The 26,632-nt window shown below is 41.3% G+C and overlaps 1 protein-coding gene across 1 annotated transcript; it reads left to right on the top strand.

Moving 5' to 3' along the window:
- LOC106610125 (uncharacterized) lies at positions 1-26,129 on the top strand. The gene is made up of 7 exons (XM_014209296.3): positions 1-4,430; positions 9,683-9,813; positions 9,996-10,151; positions 14,854-15,039; positions 21,192-21,303; positions 22,856-22,983; positions 23,898-26,129. The coding sequence occupies exons 1-7, from the start codon at positions 4,148-4,150 to the stop codon at positions 24,816-24,818; spliced, it is 1,917 nt and encodes a 638-aa protein (XP_014064771.2). The 5' UTR covers positions 1-4,147; the 3' UTR covers positions 24,819-26,129.
- Positions 26,130-26,632: the final 503 nt, after the last annotated feature.

The raw sequence follows: 26,632 nt of genomic DNA, 5'->3' as shown, positions 1-26,632 counted from the left end.
GATAAGACTCCGGTACACAGGCGGAAGCGCTCCATTACGGTAGGTGGTGGTAAGGCATCAAATTGGATGCCAACCTCCGATAAACCCCATAGAAGAAGAAGCGGGGGCGACAGCGGTAGTATAGAGTTGTTTTTCATTGTAGCTAGCTAGCTAGCTAGGACAATGGTAGACAGTGTCCTTCGACCCCGCCTGTTGGACACTACTTTCCCACAGTTCTGTTAACGACGGCGAGGGCAGGTGTTCAGCGGACGGGAGCGAAGGACAGTAGTTATGTTTTCATTAACTTTCCCAGTGATTCTGTTGTCGACATTTAGAAAGTTAACATTTAAAATAGATGCGACAATTGCCTGCTAATGCCATCTTGTGTGGATAAAAATGTAATGACGTCACACCAACAACAAAAATATCTAATTGCAAAAACACAGTGTCGAATAAAAATGTAGTCCCATGGTGAAGTCCATTACCCATTTAGTCAAATTGCGCATTCATAAATTGGCGACAGCCTGTTTTCCCTCCCACCTATCCGTGTAACGTCTCAGGTAGCTCGCGAAAGCCAGCATGAATAGAATGCAATATTTTAAAAATATTTGCCATATTCTAATAATTCTCATGTGCCACTGTCCAAGCCATGGTGAAACGTATACTTCTATAGATCTGAAATAATTGGATGGTGAAACTTGCCAGCCAACCAGAAAAGCAAGGCAAAGCAATTCAGGCATTCATGAAAGTCAAGACAATCTTTGTCCTGCAAAGAAACATTTTTATAGTTTAAAAATGTTATTTTCCAAGCAGTAGGCATTTAGAATCAAATGTGAATTGGAGCTTTACGCTTATGTGGTAACATCACATGCCCCGCTTACCTTCAAAACAGTGGAGGCAGCTGAGGGGAGGACGGCTCACAATAATGGCTGGACTGCGTGAATGGAATGGCATCAAACACAAGGAAACCATGCGTTTGATGTATTTGATACCATTCCATCTATTCCGCTCTAGCCATAACCACAAGCCCGTTCTTCCCAATTAAGGTGCCAACAACCTCATCTGCATCAAAATGAGTCGTCAATCATCATTTATTCGATTTAACACTGCAGAAACACCCCGAATCCTCTTTGCTGAGGAATGTGATTGTTTTTCATGAGTATGTCTTATTTTATTTGTTTGTATTTTTATTTTCTTGTGTAATTTGTTTTGTAATTGTAAGATGCAGGGTTCCTTTATAAAAGAAACCATGGACTCCCTGTTAAAATAAAGGTATTACAAAATAAACAACAGTGCACATACTCTTTTCATTTAGCCACACCCTTTGAGCTATGACGCCTACCAATAACATCCTTTGAAAGGAGTGATTACTGGGGTAGCAGTAAATGTAAAAGTTGATCAACTGAAGGGGAAGATTCCCGGTGTTTGTGATACTCGTTGTTTGGTGCGACGCAGACAGGGTGGCGAGAGTGTTGAAACAGGAGTCATTGTCTGTTCTTTTGAGTTTTGATGTTGAGTCTTTGCCTGACAAAGTGACATTAGGATATAGAAGTTATCCTATACGAGCTTTTGTACTGACCACATTACATTACAGGTGTCAAGCTTATGGGCATGTGGCAGTAGTGCGTAGGAGGGAGGTTCCTAGGCGTGAGAAGTGTGCAGAAGGGCATGAGACAAAGCAATGTGTAGCATTGGGGAAAGTAGTGGTATGTGTTAATTGTAGGGGTGCCCATGGGACTGGGGATCAGAAATGTCTCGTGCGAGAGACTCAGGTTGAGGTTTCCAGGGTCAGAGTAGTGCATAAGTTGTTTTATGCTGAGGCAGTGAAGAAAGTAGAGGACGATGGGTCAAGGGGGAGGAATCCTGAGAGGAGTGGTGTGACTAGTAGATTTGTACCAGTACAGAGGGATTAACCAACAAGTGATATGTGTTTCAGTGAGACTGGATTTTTATAATTTATAGCAATGGTTATCAACTGTACTGCAGGGATGGAATGTAAATAGCAGAACATTGAGGTTGTGGTAGCAGCTGCAGAGAGGTATTTGGATGTGCGAGACTTGACATCAGAAGAGTTACAGGGTGTGTTAAGTGGTGATGTTCCATCCTTTCAGGTTGTTGGTCTGAGGTAGCACTAAATAGTGGAGTAGGTGTTTTTTTTTTCATGAGTGTAATGTTAGATGGTTGGGTATTTGTTTATTTTTTTAAAGAAAATACAAGGGAGTTGTACTCCAGTCTAGTAGGAGGCGGTAATGCAACATATATTGGATGCCAACTGCAGTTAAACCTCATCGAAGAAGAACAACATCCTTTCTCTTCAGTGTAAATGGAAGTAAACAATGTCAGTGGGCTGGGGAGATTTCAGAGAAAGCGGACTGGTGTGAATTGTATTGGAAGGTCAGAAGGCCCAGCTGCGTTGTTGTAGGCACGTTACTGGGGACATGAACAGAACTCCGAAAGGGGAAAATGGAGTCCCTAGAGAAAGCAAGTACAAGATGGGTGTCAGGGATGGAGCAGCAGTATTAACATAAGGAGACGTGTACTTTGAAAACAGAGAAGGAATGGAGGGAAAAGAGAGGGAGAAGAGGTCTAAGAGAGTGAGGGAAGAAGAGGGTGAGCTTGAGTCGGATAAAAATGGTGTGAAAAATGGAGATGGTTTGTCAAAGAAGAATGATAGAAAGTGTAAGCAGAGGCAGCTGAAGACAGGAGGAGAAATGGAAGTGAATGAGGGTGAAGTATCGGAGGTGGTAGGTGCGGTAAAGTTATCGGAGACCGAGGATCAGGATGAAGAAGAGTCTGTGACAGTAGGAGTGAAGTTTATGGAAAAAGTGGACTCTTGCCTTTTGGCTGATCCATTTGTGATTTCACTGGGTGAAAAAGAGATGGGTCATGTGGAATCGGTGATGGTAACTAGAAGTGGTCTAGTGATAATTGTGTTTCTGTTGGGCAGAGGAAGAATGCGCTCGAAGTAAAACGAATGGGGGCAAGAAAAGTGAATTGTTTTGTTCTCAAGAAAAGGGCACCAATGAAAGGAGTGATACCTGGGGTAGCAGTAGATATAAGCGTTGACCAGCTGAGGGCAAAGATTCCCGGTGTGTGTGATGCTCGTCGTTTGATGCGATGCAGACAGGGTGGTGAGTGGGCAAACAGAAGAGTCTTTGCCCAACAAAGTGAAGTTAGGATTTATAAGTTATCCTGTACGAGCGTATGTGCCGAATACATTAAGATGTTACAGGTGTCAAGCTTATGGGCATGTGGCAGCAGTGTGTAGGAGGGAGGGTCCAAGGTGTGAAAAATGTGCAGAAGGGCATGAGACAAAGAAATGTGTAGTATTGGGGAAAGTAGTGGAATGTGTTAATTGTAAGGGTGTCCATGGAGCTGGGGATCAGAAATGTCCCGTGTGATGTCCCGTGTGAGAGAGGCAGGTGGAGGTTTCCAGGGTTAGAGTGGAGCAGAAGTTGTCATATGCTGAGGCAGTGAAGAAAGTAGATAAAGATGGGTTAAGGGGGAGGAGTGGTGAGAGTAGTAGAGATATACCAGCACAGATGGATAGGCCAAAAAGTGAAAAGTTTCAGTAAGATTGGATTTTTAGCATTTATAGCAATGGTTATTAATTATACTGCAGGGATGGATCAGAAGTCTCAGAAAAATTTAGGTTGTGATGGCAGCTGCAGAGAGGTATTTGGGTGTGTGAGACTTGACAGCAGAAGAGTTACAGGATGTGTTAAGTGGTGATGTCCCATCCTTTCAGGGTGATGGCATGAGGTAGGAATAAATACATTTAATTAGTGGAGTAAGGGGGGTGTTAATTTTATTTTATATAATTTTGAAATTAGTGAGTATAGTGTTAGATGGTAGGGTATTTTAGTACATTTTTCTTTTTCAAGTAAAGTAGACGGGAGTTGTACTCGTCTAGTAGGTGGCGGTAATGCAACAAATTGGATGCCAACCGCCGTTAAACCTCATAGAAGAAGAACAATGTCAATGACCATGAAACATTTCTACGCTAGCGTTTTTATTGTTGTTATTTAGACGTTTAACAACACAATATAACTCAATATGGACCATTTAACAGCACAGCATCACATTCTTACCCCATGTAGTCTTTCATTTGCGTTGAAGACAGAACTTGATTGATAGATATCTAGGTAACGTTAGCTAGCTGCTAACAATGGCTAACTGTATGGTTTTTCACACTCAAATAGCCTCCATCATGGAGGTACTAGCGAATGCAGCCGTGGCCGATATCTGTAAACTCGTAGACGACGACTATGCAGTGTTTCGTTTGGAAATTTCTCAAAGCCAGAATGAAATCAGGGCATTGCGGAGGAAACTACAGCTACTGGAACTGAAGGTGGCACGGGAGCGCGCAGAGAGGACAATGCGAGATCGCGTCCTCGCCAGTCGTCCCAGTAGTGTCAAGATCCTCGACCAATACAGAGGAATGGAAAGAGGTACAATTTGAAGGAGGCAGAGGCCTGTCGTCCCCATTCCCCTCTGTGTTCAGAAGTGTTACCCAGAATTGGGTCCTGGTCAATTTTTGGATTGTATGAAATATTGTATGAAATAATTTCCCTGATTACTATGTTGCGCAGACACAATAATATACATGTGTTCTAACCAGATGAGCGCTACTTTTGGATGTAGATTTCAGAATGAAAGTAGATCAACCAGTCGTCAGTCAGGGCCACGAAGAATCACTCATAGTATGTTGTAACGAGAGCCATACTTTTTTGGTTCGTCATACGCTTACAATGTTTTTTTATTTTTTATATATATATTTATTTTTAAGGGGTGGATCAACTTAATATTGCGGAAAGAATATTGCTTCCATCAATGTAATTGTCTGCATCATTTCCAATCCCCCATATATTTTTTGGGGTATATATATATATCCATACACGCATGCATACATATATACACATACCAATATAGACATACATACTTTTTTAAAGAATATACCTTTATTATTATTCCCCGCAAACCCTACCACCGATCCCCCAATTGGAGTAAACTAATAAACACTTCGGCTTTTACCTTCAATTTATTCATCTTATACACATTTTACAGACAGTCTATTTTACAATAGTTCATTTTTGTTTGTTTTTAGTCCTTCGTCTATTTCTGATGTCCATCCAGTTTGATTTCTATTTATAACTGCTATATCACAAAAGTTCTGAACCTATATACATTTTACAGACCCCGTATGTTTTACATTGTTTATCTTGTTATTAGTCCCACCCTTCAGCTCCATTCAACCCCTCCCATCTATCCCTCAACATCATCCATTTCGGAGTTCTATTTGGCATATATTTTTCAACTGTGCTGTGATTCTTCACAAAACAATTGAACCTCTCTATTCTCATAGCTTCTACAGATTGTAAATTAAAAATAAACATTTTTGCTAAAATAATTATTATATTATTGATTGATTGACTATGGCTTTTCAAATCACCCAGTATTGCTATCTGCAGCGTTAGTTCTAGGCAAATGTTGCAATTCTTCAGCCATTCCTAGACCTGTGACCAAAAACGAGCTACATATGGACAATACCAAAATAAATGATCTAATGACTCTGCCTCCTCACAGCAGAATCTGCAGAGCTGGGAAGATTGTATCCCCCATATATATAACATTCTATTAGTTGCAAGAATTTTGTATAGTCATTTAAATTGAAAAAATTGAAGTTTTGAATCCGGTGTTGTTTTGCGTATCAATTCATAAACCATGTGCCATGGAATGGGTACATCGAAAATCTCTTCCCAACTATTTTGCAATTTATATGGCACAGCTGTCAGTTTTTTGGTCCTTAATTGAAATTGGTATATGTTTTTATTTATTACACTTTTCTTTAACCATTTATGTTCTTTAATACAGGGCCGACATACAAGTTCCTTACTTTTTTCCACTTCTACTTGCCTCTTCCATTTTTGTGGTAATGCTGCAATTAATTGGTTGTAGTTTTGGGTACAGCAGACATTTCCATATGTCTGTGTTAGCTGCATGTGTGACATCACTCCACCAGTCCTATTTATAATATCATTCACTAAAATTCTACCTTTTTTAAACATTTCTTCAAAAAATAGTTTTTTTTAATCAATTACTATATTTGAATTTAACCACAATATGTGTTGTATTATTTGTTCTGTCTTTTCAGGTGGATTAAACTGAAATTGCAACCAACTTTCTAAGGCTTGTTTAAAAAATAAAGATATTTTGGAGATGATTTCCTTTTCAAACAACCGAAAGTGGGCAGGTGTAATCTGAATAAAGGGAAAAAGGCCCTTCTTGAACATAGGATGAGACATTCGTACCAATTTACTAGAAAACCAGTTTGGATTTAAGTATAACTTTGGTATGACTGATGCCTTTAGTGAGAGGTCTAATGCTTTCATATTTAATCATTTCTGCCCTCCAAATTGATATTCGTTATATAAATAGGCCCTTTTAATTTTATCTGGCTTGCCGTTCCAAATAAAATTTGATATTTTTTTGTTCATATAATTTAAAAAGCAGGTCACTATGTGTAGGCAAAACCATAAGCAAATTGGTAAACTGTGATATGACTAAAGAGTTAATCAGGGTGATTTTTCCACAAATAGACAGGTATTTTCCTTTCCATGGTAGCAAGATCTTATCTATTTTTGCTAACTTTCTATAAAAATGTATTGGAGTGAGATCATTTCTTTCTTTTGGGATTTGTAAATCGATTATGTCCACATCTCCGTCAGACAATTTAATTGGTAAACTAAATTTGCATTTTTTAGTGATCCAATACGTAATAGTACACTTATCATAATTTGGTTTTAATCCAGAGAGGATAGCAAAAGTATCTAGATCCTCTGAGGCTGTGGAGAGACTGTAATTGTGATTTTAAAAGAAAACATGAATCATCGGCGTACAATGACACCTTAGTTTTTAAGCGACGGATTTCTAATCCCTTAATATTATTGTTTGATCTAATCTTAACAGCTAACATTTCGATGGCAATAATAAATAAATATGCCGATAGTGGACAACCTTGTTTTACTCCTCTAGATAGTTTAAAACTTTCTGAGATGTAGCCATTATTTACTATTTTACACCTAGGGTTACTATACATAACTTTAACCCATTTTATAAGCGATTCCCCAAAATTGAAATATTCTAGGCATTTATATATAAACTCCAGTCATACTTTATCAAAAGCCTTTTCAAAATCGGCTTTGAAAACCAGGCCTGGTGTCCCCGATATTTCATAGTATTCTATTGTTTCCAGTACTTGTCTTATATTATCTCCAATGTATCATCCATGTAAAAAACCTGTCTGATTAGGATGAATAATATCTGACAATACTTTTTTAATTCTATGCGCCAAGCATTTTGCTAGGATTTTTGCATCACAACACTGAAGTGTAAGAGGTCTCCAATTTTTTAAATGGACTGGATCTTTATATATACCATTTGGGTCCTGTTTCAGTAATAATGATATCAGACTTTCTTGTTGCGTGTCTGATAATCTACCATTTATATAGGAGTGGTTAAAACATGCTAATAATGGTCCTTTGAGTATATCAAAAAATGTTTTGTATACTTCCACTGGTATGCCATCCAGCCCTGGAGTTTTCCCATCCTTAAAGGCCCCAATTGCATCAAGCAGTTCCTCCTCTGTAATTTGGCCTTCACATGAATCCTTCTGTACAGATGTTAATTTTACATTATTATTAGGGGGAAAATCCATACAATTAGTTTCAGTTAGTGGAGATGGAGGAGCCTGAAACGAAAACATATTTGCGTACAATGTTTACATTATTACTTGAAAAGGCACTAAGATTATCTTTGGTTGTGGTCTTTTTTTGCAAAATTACTATTGTGGATGCAGCTGTTAGAATGCTAACGCTCATTGACATACTGTGCATAAGGAAAGTATTCAGACCCCTTGACTTTTTACACATTTTGTTATGTTACAGCCTTATTCAAAAATGTATTAAATATATTTTTTCCCTCGTCAATCTACACACTACCCCATAATGACAAAGCAAAAACAGTTTTTTTTAAAGACCTTATTAACATAAGTATTCAGACCCTTTGCTATGAGACTTGAAATTGAGCTCCGGTGCATCCTGTTTCCATTGATCATCCTTGAGAGCTTGATTGGAGTCCATCTGTAGTAAATTCAATTGATTGGACATGATATAGAAAAGCACACACCTGTGTATATAAGTTCCCTCAGTGCATGTCAGAGCAAAAACCAAGCCGTGAGGTCGAAGGAATTGTCCGTAGCGCTCCGAGACAGGAATGTGTCGAGGCACAGATCTGGGATAGGTTACCAAATAATGTCTGCTGCATTGAAGGTCCCCAAGAACACAGTGGCCTCCATCATTCGTATATGGAAGAAGTTTGGAACCACCAAGACTTCCTAGAGCTGGCCACCCGGCCAAACTGAGCAATCGGGGTAGAAAGGCATTGGTCTGGGAGGTGACCAAGAATCTGAAGGTCACTCTGACAGAGCTCCAGAGTTAATCTGTGGAGATGGGAGAACCTTCCAGAAGGACAACCATCTCTGCAGCACTCCACCAATCAGGCCTAGACGGAAGCCACTCAGTAAAAGGCACATGACAGCCCACTTGGAGTTTGCCAAAAGGCACCTAAAGGACTCTCTGACCATGAGAAACAAGATTCTCAGGTCTGATGAAACCAAGATTGAAATCTTTGGCCTGAATGCCAAGCGTCACATCTGGTGGAAACCTGGCAAAATTCCTACGGTGAAGCATGGTCGTGGCAGCATCATGCTGTGGGGATGTTTTCAGTGGCAAGGACTGGGAAACTAGTCAGGATCAAGGGAAAGATTTAACGGAGCAAAGTACTGAGAGATCCTTGATGAAAACCTGCTCCAGAGCGTTCAGGACCTCAGATTGGGGCGAATGTTCACCTTCCAACAGGACAGCAACCCTAAGCACACAGCCAAGATAACGCAGGAGTGGCTTCAGGACAAGTCTCCGAATGTCCTTGAGTGACCCAGCCAGAGGCCGGTCTCTGGAGGGACATGCAAATATCTGTGCAGCGACACTCCCCATCCAACCTGACAGAGCTTGAGAGGATCTGCAGAGAAGAATGGGAGAAACTCCCCAAATACAGGTGTGCCAAGCTTGTAGCGTCATACCCAAGAAGACTTGAAGCTGTAATCGCTGCTAAAGGTGCTTCAACAAAGTACTGAGTAAAGGGTCTGAATACTTATGAAAATTTGATATTTTTTTTAAATTAAATTAGCAAAAAAAAATTAAAAAATCTGTTTTTGCTTTGTCATTATGGGGTATTGTGTGTAGATTGATGGGGGGAAAACGATTTAATCCATTTTAGAATAATGCTGTAACTTAACAAAATGTGGCCAAAGTCAAGGGGTCTGAAGACTGTCCGAATGCACTGTAGAGGGTGGCAAAGTTAGCCGAAAGAGACATAATTTTTTTAAGTGTAATGCAGTTTATTTGCGATGATGACACAAACATTATATTTAGCAGGACATTCATGCAAGCCTTAAAATACAATTATAATCCAAAAGTAGTGTGAAATGCATTCATAAGCAACATATCATTTTTGTTGTTGTTGTTGCTGACATTCTGCACATAGCCCTGGTGCAGCAATGTTTGCAAACACAGAATGGGGTCTATACCGTTGAGCAGACAGTAGCTAACCTAAAAAGTATATTTTCCCCTAATCACTTTCCCAGCTGAAGGACATCTCACTGGAGACCACAGGAGCTTTGTGAAACCAGCGGGACACAATACATGGAGAGATGACCAACCAATCACTGTTGATGAGGGGAGTGGAACCTCAACCCAGCACGTTATCATGATAGAGGTTAGTTTAATAGTGTTGCATAAAAAAAGTGTTACTTTGTAAATCAAATGTATCCCGTTTATTTCAGAAAGGCTCCCCTCAGCTATTCACTTGCCATAGGGGATTTTTTTTAGACTTCCCTACGACATTGTTATCCAATTCTACTCATCTACCGATAATAACCGCCCCTCTTCTTGTGTCAGAATGCAGAGGCTGCAGGTCCTGGGGTCAAACTGGAGAAGTCTGAAGGAGAGGAGGACACACGGGACAGCAGAGCCATCCAGACTGGAGCGCCCCCTGTAGCCACGGAGGACCCCACCACCCCAGCGCAGCCCAGGAGCCGACGCAGCATCACGGAGGTCAGTGGAACGCCGAACGCCGTTCTCAAGTCAGAGTCCGACACCAAGACTTTAACTGTAACACACAGGCTCTTACACACAGGATCTGACGACATATCAGACCCAGAGAGACTGGCCCTGGGGAGACTGGGCTGTCCTCCTGCTCCTGGTTCAGAGTATTTACCAGTATTTCACCAGAGCCCGAGGACAGTTTATTCTCGTGGAGATGTTGATGGTAACGCGTTAGACACTGGTGGTGATGATCCGTCTTGTTCTTACACTTCAGAGATGGACCATAGCAACATGCCCTTGGGTTTAGAGACACAGACTGATCTGTCTAGAGGGGACTGGAAAGGGTACAGTAGTAATGTATACTCTGAAGGGTGCCAAGACAAGAAAGGGGAGGTTATGGTTGTAAATGAATTGACTGTGAAATTGGAGGGCGACACTCCTTCCACATGGAATGCAGATAGTCACCTAGGAGACGGACACTCACAGGGCAGAGATTTCTTAGATTACAGGGAAATCATAGAGACAAATCCAAATGTTGCGACCCACTCCCCTTTACACGTGTTCAGGGATCGCAACCCAGTGTCCACGTCGATGGGGCCTTCCGATTCACACGGCCATGTCCTTTTGAATCAGGTATTGAACTCAAACAACAGGGCAAGAGCCCAGGCTCAGGGAGGGGAATCAGAATCTGTCAATAGTAAAGGAAAGCGGTTCCTCTGCATGTTCTGTAACAAAGGCTTCAGCTGCCCCCAGAAGGTGGAGATCCACCAGAGGGTCCACACAGGGGTGAAACCCTTCAGCTGCACCCAGTGTCACATGTGCTTCGCTGAGGCTGGCACCCTGAAGAGGCACCAGAGGGTCCACACAGGGGAGAAACCTTACAGCTGCCCCCAGTGTGAGAAGAGGTTCTCCCGTCAGCACCAGCTGAAGATGCACCTGAAGGTCCACACGGGAGAAAGGCCATTCGCCTGTACGCACTGCGGGAAGAGGTTCTCAGAGAGGAGATACCTCAGGATACACCAGCAGAAAAAACATTCCACTCTATAACATAGAAAGTAACCATTCCACTCAATAGCTTCTGACGTTAACATCAAACCCTGCATTAAAGGTAGACTCAGCAAGATGATGTAGATGCACAAAGTAAACAGCAGTAGTTGGTCAATTTCTGCAACAACTGAGAGCGTTGAAGTGCAAGGCCCAGACATTTTTGTATATATAAGGCAAATATAAGCCTGACATTCAGAAGCTTAGCTACAACCTTTAGTCGAGGAGTCAAAGAAATTGGACTTTGCTTGGGAAGTAATCTTATACAATGTGTGACTCGCTATCAATTGATCAATTCACTTTCTGTAAAATATAATATGTATAATTACATTTAATGTTCATATAAATTATTATGATAAAACATTTGGTAGCGGTATAACATTTGGGGAAATCGGGTCTAGACTTTATTTTCCTTTTCCATTATTGTTGTTATTATTATTATTATTATTATTATTAATAAATAGCCTACCTAAAATATTTAATGAGTCTTGTTAAACTACGTAGAATTGCAGGAAATGAGCTTCAAAACAAAATTCCTAGGTCCCTCAAATGAAACAAAATCAAGCTGGGGGTGGCTATAGAATGATCACAAATGCCTATTTCATCACTTACATTGAATTACTTATTTTTTTCCCCAATACACTTTTAATGAGAAAATGAATGCAGTTTATCAAGTTCATTCAGATTTGTAGTTGAGATGTTTGTATGTGTGCTTTTTATTTGGTTTATTTAACTTGTTTATGTTTAATAAACAAAACATTGGACTTTTAATTCTGACTTTCATTGAGACCCTCTTTAATATACATCACATCTGATCATATAAATCACACAACAGCACTTTATAACCGATATAAATATATCACTATTTTTAAAACAAGCCATAGAAAGCTGGTTGCTATTTCAGTTTAATCCACCAGAAAAGACAGAACAAATATTACAAAATATTATGGTTAAACTCAAATACTGTATATTAATTGATTAAAAATAAATAAATTTAAAAAAAAAACACAAAAAACAGTATCATCTTTGTAAATGATATAAATAGTACTGGTGGAGTTATTTCACACATGCAGTTAACAAAAATATCGAAGTGTCTGCTCTATCCAAAATTACAACCAACTGCAGCATTACCGCAAAAATGGACGAGGCAAGTGGAAGAAGGTAAGGAATTTGTCGGTCATTAAAGACCAAAATTGATTAAAGAAAATTGTGATAAATAAAAGCATACCAGTTTCATTTTAGGGTAAAAAAATTGACAGATGCGCCATACAGGTTGCAAAATAGTTGAGAATATATTTTCGATGTACCGATTCCATGGCACATGGTTTATGTGCCAGCTGTGCTTGAAACGTTGAGTCTTTCAATTTAAATTATTATACAAAATTCTTGCAACCAATAGATACACACTGTGTATAACATTCTATCTATCTACAGTGCATTCAGAAAGTATTCAGACCCCCCTGACTTTTTCCACATTTTGTTATGTTACAAACCTTATTTTAAAATAGTTCAAATCAGTTTACACACAATACCCCATAATGACAAAGCAAAACTGTTTTTTTGAAAGTTAGCAAATTTATAAAAAAAAAAAAATGGAAATATTACATTTTACATAAGTATTCAGACCCTTTATTCAGTACTTTGTTGAAGCATCTTTGGCAGCGATTAGCCTTGACTCTTCTTGGGTATGACGCTAAAATCTTTGCACACCTTTATTTGGGGAGTTCCTCCCATTCTTCTCTGCAGATCCTTTCAAGCTCTGTCAGTTTGGATGAGGAGCGTCGCTGCACAGTTATTTTCAAGTCTCTCCAGAGATGTTAGATCGTGTTCAAGTCAGGGCTCTGACTGGGCCACTCAAGGACATTCAAAGACTTGTCCCGAAGCCACTCCTGTGTTGTCCTGTTGGAAGGTGAACCTTCACCCCAGGCTGAGGTCTTGAGCGCTCTGGAGCAAGTCTTCATCAAGGATCTCTGTACTTTTCTCTGTTCATCTTTCCCTTGATCCTGACTAGTCTCCCAGTCCCTGCCGCTGAAAACATCCCCAGCATGATGCTGCCACCACCATGCGTCACCGTAGGGATGGTGCCAGGTGTCCTCCAGACCAAAAAGTTAAATCTTGTTTTCATCAGACCAAAGAATCTTGTTTCTCATGGTCATTAGGTGCCTTTTGGCAAACTTCAAGCGGGGTGCCACGTGCCTTTTACTGAGGAGTGGCTGGCCACTCTACCATAAAGGCCTGATTGGTGGAGTGTTGAGGAAATTGTTGACCTTCTGGAAAGTTCTCCCATCTCCACAGATGCTCTCTGAGTGGCCATCGAGTTCTTGGTCACCTCCCTGACCAAGTTCCTTCTCCCCCAATTGCTCAGTTTTGCCGGTCGGCTAGCTCTAGGAAGAGACTCTTGGAAGAGTCTTCTTCCGTTTAAGAATGATGGAGGCCACTGTATTCTTGGGGACTTTCAATGCTGCGGAAATGTTTTGGTACTCTTCCCCAGATCTGTGCCTCGACACAATCCTGTCTCGGAGCGCTGCGGACAATTCCTTCGACTTCATGGCTTGGTTTCTGCTCTGACATGCATTGTCAACTGTGGGAACGTATATAGACAAGTGTGTGCCTTTCCAAATCATGTCCAATCAATTTATCACTGGTGGATTCCAATCAAGTTGTAGAAACATCTCAAGAATGGTCAATGGAAACAGGATGCACCTGAGCTCAATTTCGAGTCTCATGGCAAAGGGTCTGAATACTTATGTAAATAAGGTATTTCAGTTGATTTTTTTTATTTTATAAAAGTTCAAAAATTTCTAAAAACCTGTTTTCGCTTTGTCATTATGGGGTATTGTGTGTAGATTGATGAGGAAAAATATGAATTTCATCAATTTTAAAATAAGGCTGTAACATAACAAAATCTGGAAAATGGGAAGGGGTCTGAATAGTTTTTGCTGCAAAGGGACAGAATCATTAGATCACTTGTTTTGGTATTGCCCATATGTAGCTTGATTTTGGTCGCAGGTTCAGGAATGGCTGAATAATTGCTACATTTACCTGGTGCAAACTCTGCAAATAGCACTGCTGGGTGATTTTAAAAGTCATAGTCAATCAATCAAAAATATAATAATACTCTTAGCAAAAATGTTCATTCATTGACAATTGTAGAAACTATGAGAATAGAAAGGTTCAGAACTTTGGTAAAACAGCACATTTGAAAAATATATGGCAATTAGAAATCAAAACGGGATGGTCTTCAGGGATAGATGGGAGGGGTAGCTGAAGGATGGGCCAAAAAAAAGAGAACTAATGTCAAATATACTATGTCTGTAAAATGTATGTAGTATGTATAAGCTGGAAGTTGTCCATTAGTTTACTGCAATTAAGTGATGGGTGGTAGGAAAAAATACAAAAAAAACTACTATATACGTCAAAATAGTTTAGTCGGGTTTGTCTGATGATGACTTTTGACTTATCATAGCTGACACTTATTTACCCACATCATCATATTTATGTCCATCTGATGGGTTTAACAACAATGAAGTCATTCTGTAACTAGAGTATAGGACTCAAACGTAGTGGGGATGGGTAAAGACTCCATGTTGAAAGTGTGTTTATTATCTTTGTGTACGTACCTGAGGGAGTGTGTGTCGGTGTAATCTGTATCACCTGTCTCTACCAGGAGGAGGAGGTGCTGCTGGTGAAGGAGGAGGGGTGTGAGGAGGGTCTGGGGAACCCTGAGGAGACCATGGTCATGGAGGACAACCCTGAGGGGACCATGGTTATGGAGGACAACCAGAGTACACCTCCTCCTGAACCCACAGAGGAACGAGCTGAGCAGCACAGGACCACACACAGTCTCACTGAGGTGAGCCCACTGTGAACTACTGTCTGTATGGTGTTAGGTCAGGGCCTGTATCCAGAGAGCCTCTCAGAGTAGGAGTGCTGATCTAGGATCAGTTTTGCCTGCGTTGTTTCCTGTTATTAGTTGATTTCGGTTGCACATCCCTATATCTAATTGATCAGCTGTTGTCAAAGCCCAAAAAAGTATCACATTTTATTTGCCACATGCGCCCGAATACAACAGTTGTAGACCTTACAGTGAAATCCTTACTTCAAAGCCCTTAACCAACAATGCTTTAAGAAGTTTTAAGAAAAATAAGTGTTAAGTAGAAAATACAATTATTTGTTAAACAGCAGCAGTAAAATAACAATAGCGTTATGACATTCAGGCATTTCAAGTATACTCGATTTTCGAAACGACGCATACTATTAAACTTTAATTTTTTCGTATACTCAAACCGCTTACTATTTAGGATGCAAATATGGGTATTCGGACACGGGCCATGTCTTTCAATGATCAAACCGTGAATGAGTGTCAAATAATAAAATAAAATCAACTAACACGTTTGCATAGTATCAAATCAACTAAAATGTTAATATTTTTTTGTATTACATTTTTATTTCACCTTTATTTAACCAGGTAGGCCAGTTGAGAACAAGTTCTCATTTACAACTGCGACCTGGTCAAGATAAAGCAAAGCAGTACGACACAAACAACAACACAGAGTTACACATGGAATAAACAAGTGTACAGTCAATAACGCAATAGAAAAAAAATAAAGTCTATATACAGTGTGTGCAAATGGCGTGAGGAGGTAAGGCAAATAGGCCATAGTAGCGAAGTAATTACAATTTAGCAGATTAACAATGGAGTGATAGATGAGCAGATGATGATGTGCAAGTAGTGATACTGGTGTGCAAAAGAGCAGAAAAGTAAATAAACACAATATGGGGATGAGGTAGGTAGATTGGGTGGGCTATTTACAGATGGACTATGTACAGCTGCAGCGATCGGTTAGCTCCTCAGATAGCTGATGTTTAAAGTTAGTGAGGGAAATGTAAGTCTCCAGCTTCAGCGATTTTTGCAATTCGTTCCAGTCACTGGCAGCAGAGAACAGGAAGGAAAGGCGGCCAAAGGAGGTGTTGGCTTTGGGGATGACCAGTGAGATATCTCTGCTGGAGCGTGTGCTACGGGTGGGTGTTGTTATCGTGACCAGTGAGCTGAGATAAGGCGGAGCTTTACCTAGCATAGACTTATAGATGACCTGGAGCCAGTGGGTCTGGCGACGAATATGTAGCGAGGGCCAGCCGACTAGAGCATATAGGTCACAGTGGTGGGTGGGATTAGGGGCTTTGGTAACAAAACGGATGGCACTGTGATAGACTGCATCCAGTTTGCTGAGTAGAGTATTGGAAGCTATTTTGTAGATGACATTGCCGAAGTCGAGGATCGGTAGGATAGTCAGTTTTACTAGGGTAAGTTTGGCGGCTTGAGTGAAGGAGGCTTTGTTCCGAAATAGATAGCCGATTCTAGATTTGATTTTGGATTGGGGATGTTTGATATGAGTCTGGAAGGAGAGTTTACAGTCTAGCGAGACACCTAGGTATTTGTAGTTGTCCACATATTCTAGGTCAGAACCGTCCAGAGTAGCGATGCTAGTCGGGCCGGCGGGTGCGGGCAGCGAATGGCTGAAAAGCATGCATTTGCTTTTACTAGCTTTTAAGAGCAGTTGGAGGCCACGGAAGGAGTGTTGTATGGCATTGCAGCTCGTTTGGAGGTTAGTTAACACAGATTCCAAAGAAGGGCTAGATGTATACAGAATGGTGTCGTCTGCGTAGAGGTGGATCAGGGAATCACCCGCAGCAAGAGCAACATCGTTGATATATACAGAGAAAAGAGTTGACCCGAGAATTGAACCCTGTGGTACCCCCATAGAGATTGCCAGAGGTCTGGACAACAGGCCCTCCGATTTGACACACTGAACTCTGTCTGCGAAGTAGTTGGTGAACCAGACGAGGCAGTCATTTGAGAAACCAAGGCTATTGAGTCTGCCGATAAGAATACGGTGATTGACAGAGTCGAAAGCCTTGGCCAGGTCGATGAAGACGGCTGCACAGTACTGTCTTTTATCGATGGCGGTTATGATATCGTTTAGTACCTTGAGTGTGGCTGAGGTGCACCCATAACCAGCTCGGAAACCGGAGTGCACAGCGGAGAAGGTACGGTGGGATTCGAAATGGTCAGTGATCTGTTTATTAACTTGGCTTTCGAAGACTTTAGAAAGGCAGGGCAGGATGGATATAGGTCTATAACAGTTTGGGTCTAGAGTGTCACCCCCTTTGAAGAGGGGGATGACCGTGGCAGCTTTCTAATTTTTAGGGCGGTTGAGCAGACAACAATAGGGGTTGCAACAATGGTGGCGGCTAATTCTAGAAAGAGAGGGTCCAGATTGTCTAGCCCAGCTGATTTGTACGGGTCCAGGTTTTGCAGCTCTTTCAGAACATCTGCTTTCTGGATTTGGGTGAAGGAGAAGCTGGGGAGGCTCGGGCAAGTAGCTGCGGGGGTGCGGAGCTGTTGGCCGGGGTTGGGGTAGCCAGGAGGAAAGCATGGCCAGCCCGAGAGAAAAGCTTATTGAAATTTTCGATTGTCATGGATTTATCGGTGGTGACCGTGTTACCTAGCCTCAGTGCAGTGAGCAGCTGGGAGGAGGTGCTCTTGTTCTCCATGGACTTTACAGTGTCCCAAAACCTTTTGGAGTTAGAGCTACAGGATGCAAATTTCTGTTTGACAAAGCTAGCCTTTGCTTTCCTGACTGACTGCGTGTATTGGTTCCTGACTTCCCTGAACAGTTGCATATCGCGGGGACTATTCGATGCTATTGCAGTCCGCCACAGGATGTTTTTGTGCTGGTCAAGGGCAGTCAGGTCTGGAGTGAACCAAGGGCTATATCTGTTCTTAGTTCTACACTTTTTGAAAGGGGCATGCTTATTTAAGATGGTGAGGAAATTACTTTTAAAGAACGACCAGGCATCCTCGACTGCCGGGATGAGGTCAATATCCTTCCAGGATACCTGGGCCAGGGCGATTAGAAAGGCCTGCTCGCAGAAGTGTTTTAGGGAGCGTTTGACAGTGATGAGGGGCGGTCGTTTGACCGCGGACCCATAGCGGATACAGGCAATGAGGCAGTGATCGCTGAGATCCTGATTGAAAACAGCAGAGGTGTATTTGGAGGGCAAGATGGTCAGGATAATATCTATGAGGGTGCCCATGTTTACGGATTTAGGGTTGTACCTGGTGGTTTCCTTGATCATTTGTGTGAGATTGAGGGCATCTAGCTTAGATTGTAGGACTGCTGGGGTGTTAACCTCTCTAGGGCAGGTGGGACGAAATCGTCCCACCTACGTAACAGCCAGTGGAATCCCGTGGCGCGTTATTCAAATACCTTAGAAATGCTATTACTTCAATTTCTCAAACATATGACTATTTTACAGCATTTTAAAGACAAGACTCTCGTTAATCTAACCACACTGTCCGATTTCAAAAAGGCTTTACAACGAAAGCAAAACATTAGATTATGTCAGCAGAGTACCCAGCCAGAAATAATCAGACACCCATTTTTCAAGCTAGCATATAATGTCACATCAACCCAAACTACAGCTAAATGCAGCACTAACCTTTGATGATCTTCATCAGATGACAATCCTAGGACATTATGTTATACAATACATGCATGTTTTGTTCAATCAAGTTCATATTTATATAAAAAAACAGCTTTTTACATTAGCATGTGACGTTCAGAACTAGCATACTTCCGGTGAATTTACTAAATTACTCACGATAAACGTTCACAAAAAACATAACAATTATTTTAAGAATTATAGATACAGAACTCCTTTATGCACTCGCTATGTCCGATTTTAAAATAGCTTTTCGGTGAAAGCACATTTTGCAATATTCTGAGTAGATAGCCCGGCATCACAGGGCTAGCTATTTAGACACCCACCAAGTTTAGCCCTCACCAAAGTCAGATTTACTATAAGAAAAATGTTATTACCTTTGCTGTTCTTCGTCAGAATGCACTCCCAGGACTTCTACTTCAATAACAAATGTTGGTTTGGTTCAAAATAATCCATAGTTATGTTCAAATATCCTCTGTTTTGTTCGTGCGTTCAAGACACTATCCGAAGTGTAAAGAAGGGTGACGCGCCCGACGCGTTTCGTGACAAAAAAAATCTAAATATTCCATTACCGTACTTCGAAGCATGTCAACCGCTGTTTAAAATACATTTTTATGCCATTTTTCTCGTAAAAAAGCGATAATATCCCGACCGGGAAACCGTGTTTACGTTCAAAGAGAGAGAAAATAAAAACATGGGGTCGCCTCGTGCACGCGCCTCAGTCTCATTGTCCTCTGATAGACCACTTACCAAAGGCGCTAATGTTTTTCAGCCAAGGGCTGCAAAGACATCATTCAGCTTTTTCCCGGGTTCTGAGAGCCTATGGGAGCCGTAGGAAGTGTCACGTTACAGCAAAGATCCTAAATTTTCAATAAAGAGAGTCAAGAAGCCCAAGGAATGGTCAGAGAGGGCACTTCCTGTACAGAATCTTCTCAGGTTTTTGCCTGCCATATGAGTTCTGTTATACTCACAGACACCATTCAAACAGTTTTAGAAACTTTAGGGTGTTTTCTATCCAAAGCCAATAATTATATGCATATTCTAGTTTCTGGGCAGTAGTAATAACCAGATTAAATTGGGTACGTTTTTTTATCCGGCCGTGCAAATACTGCCCCCTACCCTCAACAGGTTAAGCATATCCCAGTTTAGGCCACCTAACAGAACAAACTCTGAAGATAGATGGGGGGCAATCAATTAACATATGGTGTCTAGGGCACAGCTGGAAGCTGAGGGGGGGTCTATAACAGGTGGCAACAGTGAGAGACTTATTTCTGGAGAGATTAATTTTAAAAATTAAAGCTCGAACTGTTTGGGCATAGACCTGGAAAGTATGACAGAACAAAATGTTGTAGTTGGGTATGGAAATCTCTGAATTTTTGGTGGCCTTCCTAAGCCAGGATTCAGACACGGCAAGATCATCAGGGTTGGCGGAGTGTGCTAAAGCAGTGAGTAAAACAAACTTAGGGAGGAGGCTTCTGATGTTAACATGCATGAAACCAAGGCTTTTTTGATTACAAAAGTCAACAAATGAGAGTGCCTGGGGACACGCAGGGCCTGGATTAACCTCCACTTCACCCGAGGAACAGAGGAGGAGTAGGATGAGGGTACGGCTAAAGGCTAGCAAAACTGGTCGTCTAGTGCGTTGGGGACAGAGAATAAAAGGAGCAGATTTCTGGGCATGGTGGAATAGATTCAGGGCATAATGTGCAGACAGGGGTATGGTGGGGTGCGGGTACAGTGGAGCTAAGCCCAAGCACTGAGTGATGATAAGAGAGGTTGCATCTCTGGACACGCTTGTTATACTGGGTGAGGTCACCGCATGTGTGGGTGGTGGGACAAAGGAGGTATTTGAGGCATGTAGAGTGGGACTAGGGACTCCGCAGTAAACTAAAACAATGATAACTATCCTAAACAACAGTATACAAGGCATATTGACATTTGAGAGAGACAGAAAGCGAGGCATAAAGCAATCACAGGTGTTGATTGGGAGAGCTAGCTAAGACAACAACAGCTAATCAGCTAAGTCAACAACAACAGGTAAAATGGCGATGAATGGGCAGAGAGGGTCGGTTAACTACACACAGGGCCTGAGTTCGGGGCTGGGGCCGACAGATAAACCATAGTAAACAAAGTGGAGTACCGTGATAAATGAACAGTCCAGCAGGCATCAGCTATGTAGCCAAGTGATCATAGGGTCCACTGAACAGCAAAAGATGGAACAGGGAAGCCGCGAAGCAGCTTCTGATGGAGGTTTTGGCTATAAGGTGTAAAAAAAATTGCGGATCCGTGTCACATTGGGTGAGGCGGGTTACCGGATGGTATATTTAATTTAGAAATGGAAAATAGATTGAAAAATAAATTGAAATATATACAAAAAAGACGAAAAATACAAAAAGTAAACGAGAGGACGACAAACCACGTCTGCACTGCTACGCCATGTTTGAATAGTACTCATAGCGAATTTCTTAATCCAACATCCTCTCACTCTATCTCTTACAGTCAGTAGACATGGAGGATGGGAAGCCTGATCTGCTGCTGGTCAAAGAGGAGACAATAGAAGACAGACCAGAGAGCATTGATCTGCTGAGTGGACTAAAGATGGGGGAGCAAGGTATGGAGAAATACATATAGCCTTCATACAGGAATATCAGGATGTAGGAATGGACATAAACCTAACAACTTAAGACAAGTTTCTCTGAATGGGGGGGGGGGATCACCAAATTCACTTGGGTGGAATTGGTGTGGAGGGTCCATGGGTGGTGTTTGACAGTTTATTTGGATTCCTCATATCCAAATTATTGTTAGAAAAAAGTTTGGTCCAAATCGGATGTTAGGTGTTATATTTATTGAACAATATATGAATCCTATAAATTAAAATGGCCAATTTTGGGTGCAATCAATTAGCTTCATTTCTCAGAGTTGAAATTATATTTCAAGCAAATAATGTTGCAGGAATGCTAATCTGTTTCAAACAACAAAAACAATTTCAGCACAATCTGAGATGGTGGGTGTCAAAATCCTCTTGAGGTGGAACGACCCTAAAGCATCCTTACCAGGAGTCCACCCACACATTCCGATACTCAAACTGCATCACATGCAAAAATGGGTCTGGACAATTGGCTCACAGTGTAAGATGCCTAGTTCCTGACACTTTTCACAGCTTGCGATTTAAGTTTAAATCCCCAATGGAGTCATCATTTTTCCTTTGACATGTGAACATTCATTGTGGTATTGTGTTGAGAAGAAAAGTGCAGTCATCACCTTTAAAAATTAAGAATTCATTTCATAAGGAGCGAGGCCTTTCTTCAACCTTCTTCACAAACATACTGCTAGGACCTGAACATATGTTAGCATATGAGGCTGCATGGTTGTGTACACTTGCCTACATGTAGGGTAGGGCACACAACATTTTTTATGCGTTTTTAGAATCATTATCTAGCGTTCCTTGTCTCATGTGTAACAAAGTATAAATTGACTTGTCTGGGTAGGTTCACCAAGTGTCCAGTGAGGGCGCAGCTTCTCCAGGAATCCACTGAGGTGAAGCCTAGCCTTCTCCTGGCTTCACAACTTATAGTCACTCAGACCAAAACGCTTGCTATAAAACAGGCTTAATACAGAAATATTTGTCGCTACAATGAATATAGGCGAAGTTACTTAACCTTGTACAATTAAGTGTACATGTCTTTATATGCATTTTGATAATCGGCTATTTCACTTGATGGCCAGCAGTGGAGGGTTCTCTCTTTTAAAAATAATCTTGCCCCGAATGGGATTTGAACTCACAGCCACCATATGCCAACATCTGGAGTAGACCACTTTAGTGTATGACGCCACTACTCCGCTTAGACCATGGGTAACAAATTCAACCAAGCAGTTGGCCAAATTGACCTATTGAACAAATGTGAATGGATGGCGGCTCTACCGTTTAAGGTCTGATGGGTTGATTTGTTATTTTGTTAACGGATATAATTATATGCTCAGCTGGCCTTCCACAGCGTTGTGGCTAATTTGGCCAGGTTTCCCTATGAGAAAAGCTAGCAGCTAGCCATTTTAGACTGATGGATTAAACAATGGTCTAAGCAAAAGTTCACAAGTACGGTCCCCATATGTAGAGTTGTCTCTGCCATGTTTTTAAACGTCTATTTTCTAACCTCTTCCTGCAGGTGGTTGGCTGGAGGCTAACAGAGGAGACTGGGCAGACATCTTGGATTCCCAGACCCAGATGGGTGTAGCCAAGGCCCCGGGTGATGACATCATTGAGCAGGCCAATACCAGAGGCGACATGGCTGAGGTCAGTGGATGGGAATCCATTTGGGAGGGTTTTTTTTTTACCAGCTGAAGATGCACCTGAATGTCCACATGAGAGAGAGGCTGTTTGCCTGTATGCACTGTGGGAAGAGGTTCTCAGAGAGGAGCTTTCAGATGTAGTAGGAAACTGGATGAGGTGAACTGGGGAAAGAATGAGTATGAGGCAGAGTAGATGATATGGTGATGTTTGGTGTGATGGTGTCTGTAAAAATGCTTCACTGATGAAGAGTGACAACCTTATCATGTTGTTTGATGCTGGTGTTTTATAACGAGGAAATGATAGTGCCTTAATTCATGTTTACTTGACAGGAAGTAGTGAAGCTGTGTGTAATGTTGAACATTCTCTAAAATATTCAGAAATAAATTTTATCGAAGTGATGGTACCAGATTTAAAGAAAAGGTTAAGTGTTACCATAGTGAGAAGTTATTCTATTTGTCACATATCACTTTGTGCAATAAAAGTACTGTACTTCACATTATGTGGTAAAAATCTGTTGCTCTGCCCCTGAGCAAGGCAGTTAACCCACTGTTCCTAGGCCGTCATTGTAAATAAGAATTTGTACTTAACTGACTTGCCTAGTTAAATAAAGGTTAAACAAAAAAATGTGAGTGTATCACCATTAGGTTTAAATTAAATACAAAATTGAGTCTGTGCTGACTGACTTTCAATAATATAGATTTTCCCTTAACTCAGTCAAACCAAAACATACTCAATTCTTTAATCAACACATAAGGACATTTTTTATAATAAACTCCAATGGCTCCATATTGTTACGTACTTGAATCACAGTGTGAGAGATGGGCTTGACTGTGGTTAACATTTTAGAATGTCATGTTTCACAGCAAAGAGTTTCTTGTATAAAATTGTATGCTTTTCTGTACAATCGTTGTTTGCAGTCTGCAGTCCATGAGGACCTGCTGAAATCCGGTGTTGCTGGCGAGGGAGAGTGGACTTCTGAAGCGTCTGGTCACAAACTCTGGCCCCGGATCAGAACCCTGGATCAGGAGCCATCGCTCTTCCTTCCCGAGTTAGAACCAGGACCGAACCACGAGGGACAGAGACTCCACCACCACACAGAACACAACCAGTGGACAGGTGGACTGAACAACCTCAGTCCTGGTGGTCATCAGAGAGACAGAGGCTCCAGTCAGGGATCCAGTCCGCAGCCCAGACCCTTCTCTTCACAGTCTCAGTGCAGGGATGAAGCAGGGCCTGGGGCTAGTAGAGATAGACCCTCCTGTTCCTATGATACAAACACCACAGTATCCACGATGAACAGAGCAGGTCACCCTGGGCTTCAGCATTCACAGAGAGCGGTGGGAAGCCTCCCTGGTGATAGTCTAACAGGAAGTCTGTCTTCTCTAATGCCTGGTGACTGGGTTCATAGAAGGCCTGGGTCTAGCCATCCTCAGCTGCCTCATGGTTACCCCACCAATACAGACAGGGCCAGGATTGGCGTTCACCACAAGAGGTACCTAGCCTATAACACATCACATAATCCTAACAACACCCAAACAATGACTAGAGGTCAAGGAGGGAGCTCAAAGACTAACCACCTGAGGGTGGTGGCTCCTGCTTCTACCTCCTCTGGTGTCATTGTGCCACAACGTGGGAGGCCGAGCATTAGGACAGACGCCGAAAAGCCATACGCCTGCCCCACGTGTGGGAAGCGCTTCGCTAAGACTAAATATATCAAGCAGCATCAGACAGTTCACACCAAGGAGAGGCCATTCAAGTGCAAACTATGTTACAAGAGCTTCTCCTTCCAGAGTAACCTTATCAAACATAGGAGTATCCACAACGTGGAGAAGTCGTAGCAGTGTGGCTTGAGGTGTGCACTGGGGATATCTGGGAGCCATTCTTTAGTTTAGCTGACATTTTATGGTTATCATGTGAAGTGTCTTAGAGTGGGTACGCTCTGGGTACGCTCACATTCTCACATGATACAGACTTGTTGTTTGGTGTGCTGGCACAGTAAATCCATTTGAATTGACTCACTTTGACAGCATCCCTTATGATTTAAACATAACTTTCTGTACATGTTTTCCCATGGAAGAAGTTGTCAGAAAGTGACGCGTAAACTCCAATCTTGCAGCCTGGACCCTATTTCACATTATCTGAGTTTTGAGACACCGTCAGTTTAGACACAACATGCTCTTGAATACAGGGTGGGTGTCATTTTAATCATAGAAATATAACTCATAGAACAGACCTATTCCTTCAGACCACTGCAATTGACATTTTTACTTCTAATTACTACCACAACTATGACCTTCAGTCCACCCACCGTTTAATGTCAATTTAAATGGTCATGTCTATTCTATTATCAATATTTCAATAGGTTTCCTATGGAGGATTGGCAGTATAATTTGAAACAGATATTCCCATTCATGTCAACATTCTCAGATGTGTGGACCTCCAACCATCTTTGTGGTACCATTTGAAAGTTTACATTTTAGTACATTTATCATCCAAAACATGACACCACCCTGTATTCAAGAGCATGTTGTGTCTCAGACGGCGGGCACAACACAAAAAGTCTTAGATTATGTAAAATAGGCTAAAATGCAAATATGAAAAAAATCTGATTACAGGTTTAGATAATTTACTTTTTTATTAATACTTAATTTTAAAATATTAAATAAATCTCCAGAAATTATAAAATAGTTTGACAACCCTGTTTGTCAGCTTTTGGTATATCAATCTCAACCGTCTATCTTTTCCAGTGATGAAAACGTGGAATTCTCATGGTATGGTGGGGTATGCAAAATGGGTAAACTTTGGGCACCTTTATTGCTTGAATGTTTTGGTATTCAGATCCAAAAATTTACTTTTTGAGCACTTCTACCATGGATTTTGTTCAAATAAAAAGGGATGCCATCAAAAAGTGATTGAATTCAAATGGATTTACCGATAGCTGAAACACTAATTGAAGTGTAACACCATATTTCCCCTCTGAATTTGGTTTTGGCTATGTTCTAGTCATAACAAATATAATGTCCCTCTTTGGTAAAAACGCCTTTAACACCCCTTTCCACAACATTATTTGGCATAATCAGGTGAAACTTGTTCCTTTATGTACAAAAAACATTGGTGATCATATCTGTTAATAAATGACAAATCACGTTGTTATTGGGTTACAGTGGAGAACAAGAAAGGAAACAAGAGAAGTAAAGTTGTAGTGGAAAATAAGAAACTCCTAGACTCGTTTTTAGTCTGAGTGAGAGTTTTGAACTAATGGAACCTGGGAGATCCGTTTGAAGTCTCGATAAATGTCATGCATGAGGCATTGGGTGAAGTGGTGTCAGTAAGGGTCACAATTTTTGTTGTTGTTGCTTGTCAATGGAGCAGAAGAAGCGTGCATTAGGCCTCAAGATGATATGAGTGGAATGTTGTGTGTATGTATCTTCAAAGCAGAGCGCCTATCAAGGGGGTTATCTCTGGGGTGGCGCATAAAGTACGTGCAGATGTAATACCTGAGGAAGTAGGAGGAGTGGTTGGTGCACTTTGACCCATATGGTAGATCGAGTGCATAAATTCACTTCATCCATACTTTTGTCTATAGCCGAGGCATTGCAATAAATCTAGCTAAAGGATGTTTTACCCTCACAGGCCCCTGAGCCTGTTTAGT

The sequence above is a fragment of the Salmo salar genome, chromosome 08 (assembly GCF_965601325.2).
Source record: "Salmo salar chromosome 08, fSalSal1, whole genome shotgun sequence".
Classification (NCBI taxonomy): Eukaryota; Metazoa; Chordata; class Actinopteri; order Salmoniformes; family Salmonidae; genus Salmo; species Salmo salar.
Note: the sequence above shows the minus strand (reverse complement) of the source record. Positions and strands in the feature narration are given on the sequence as shown.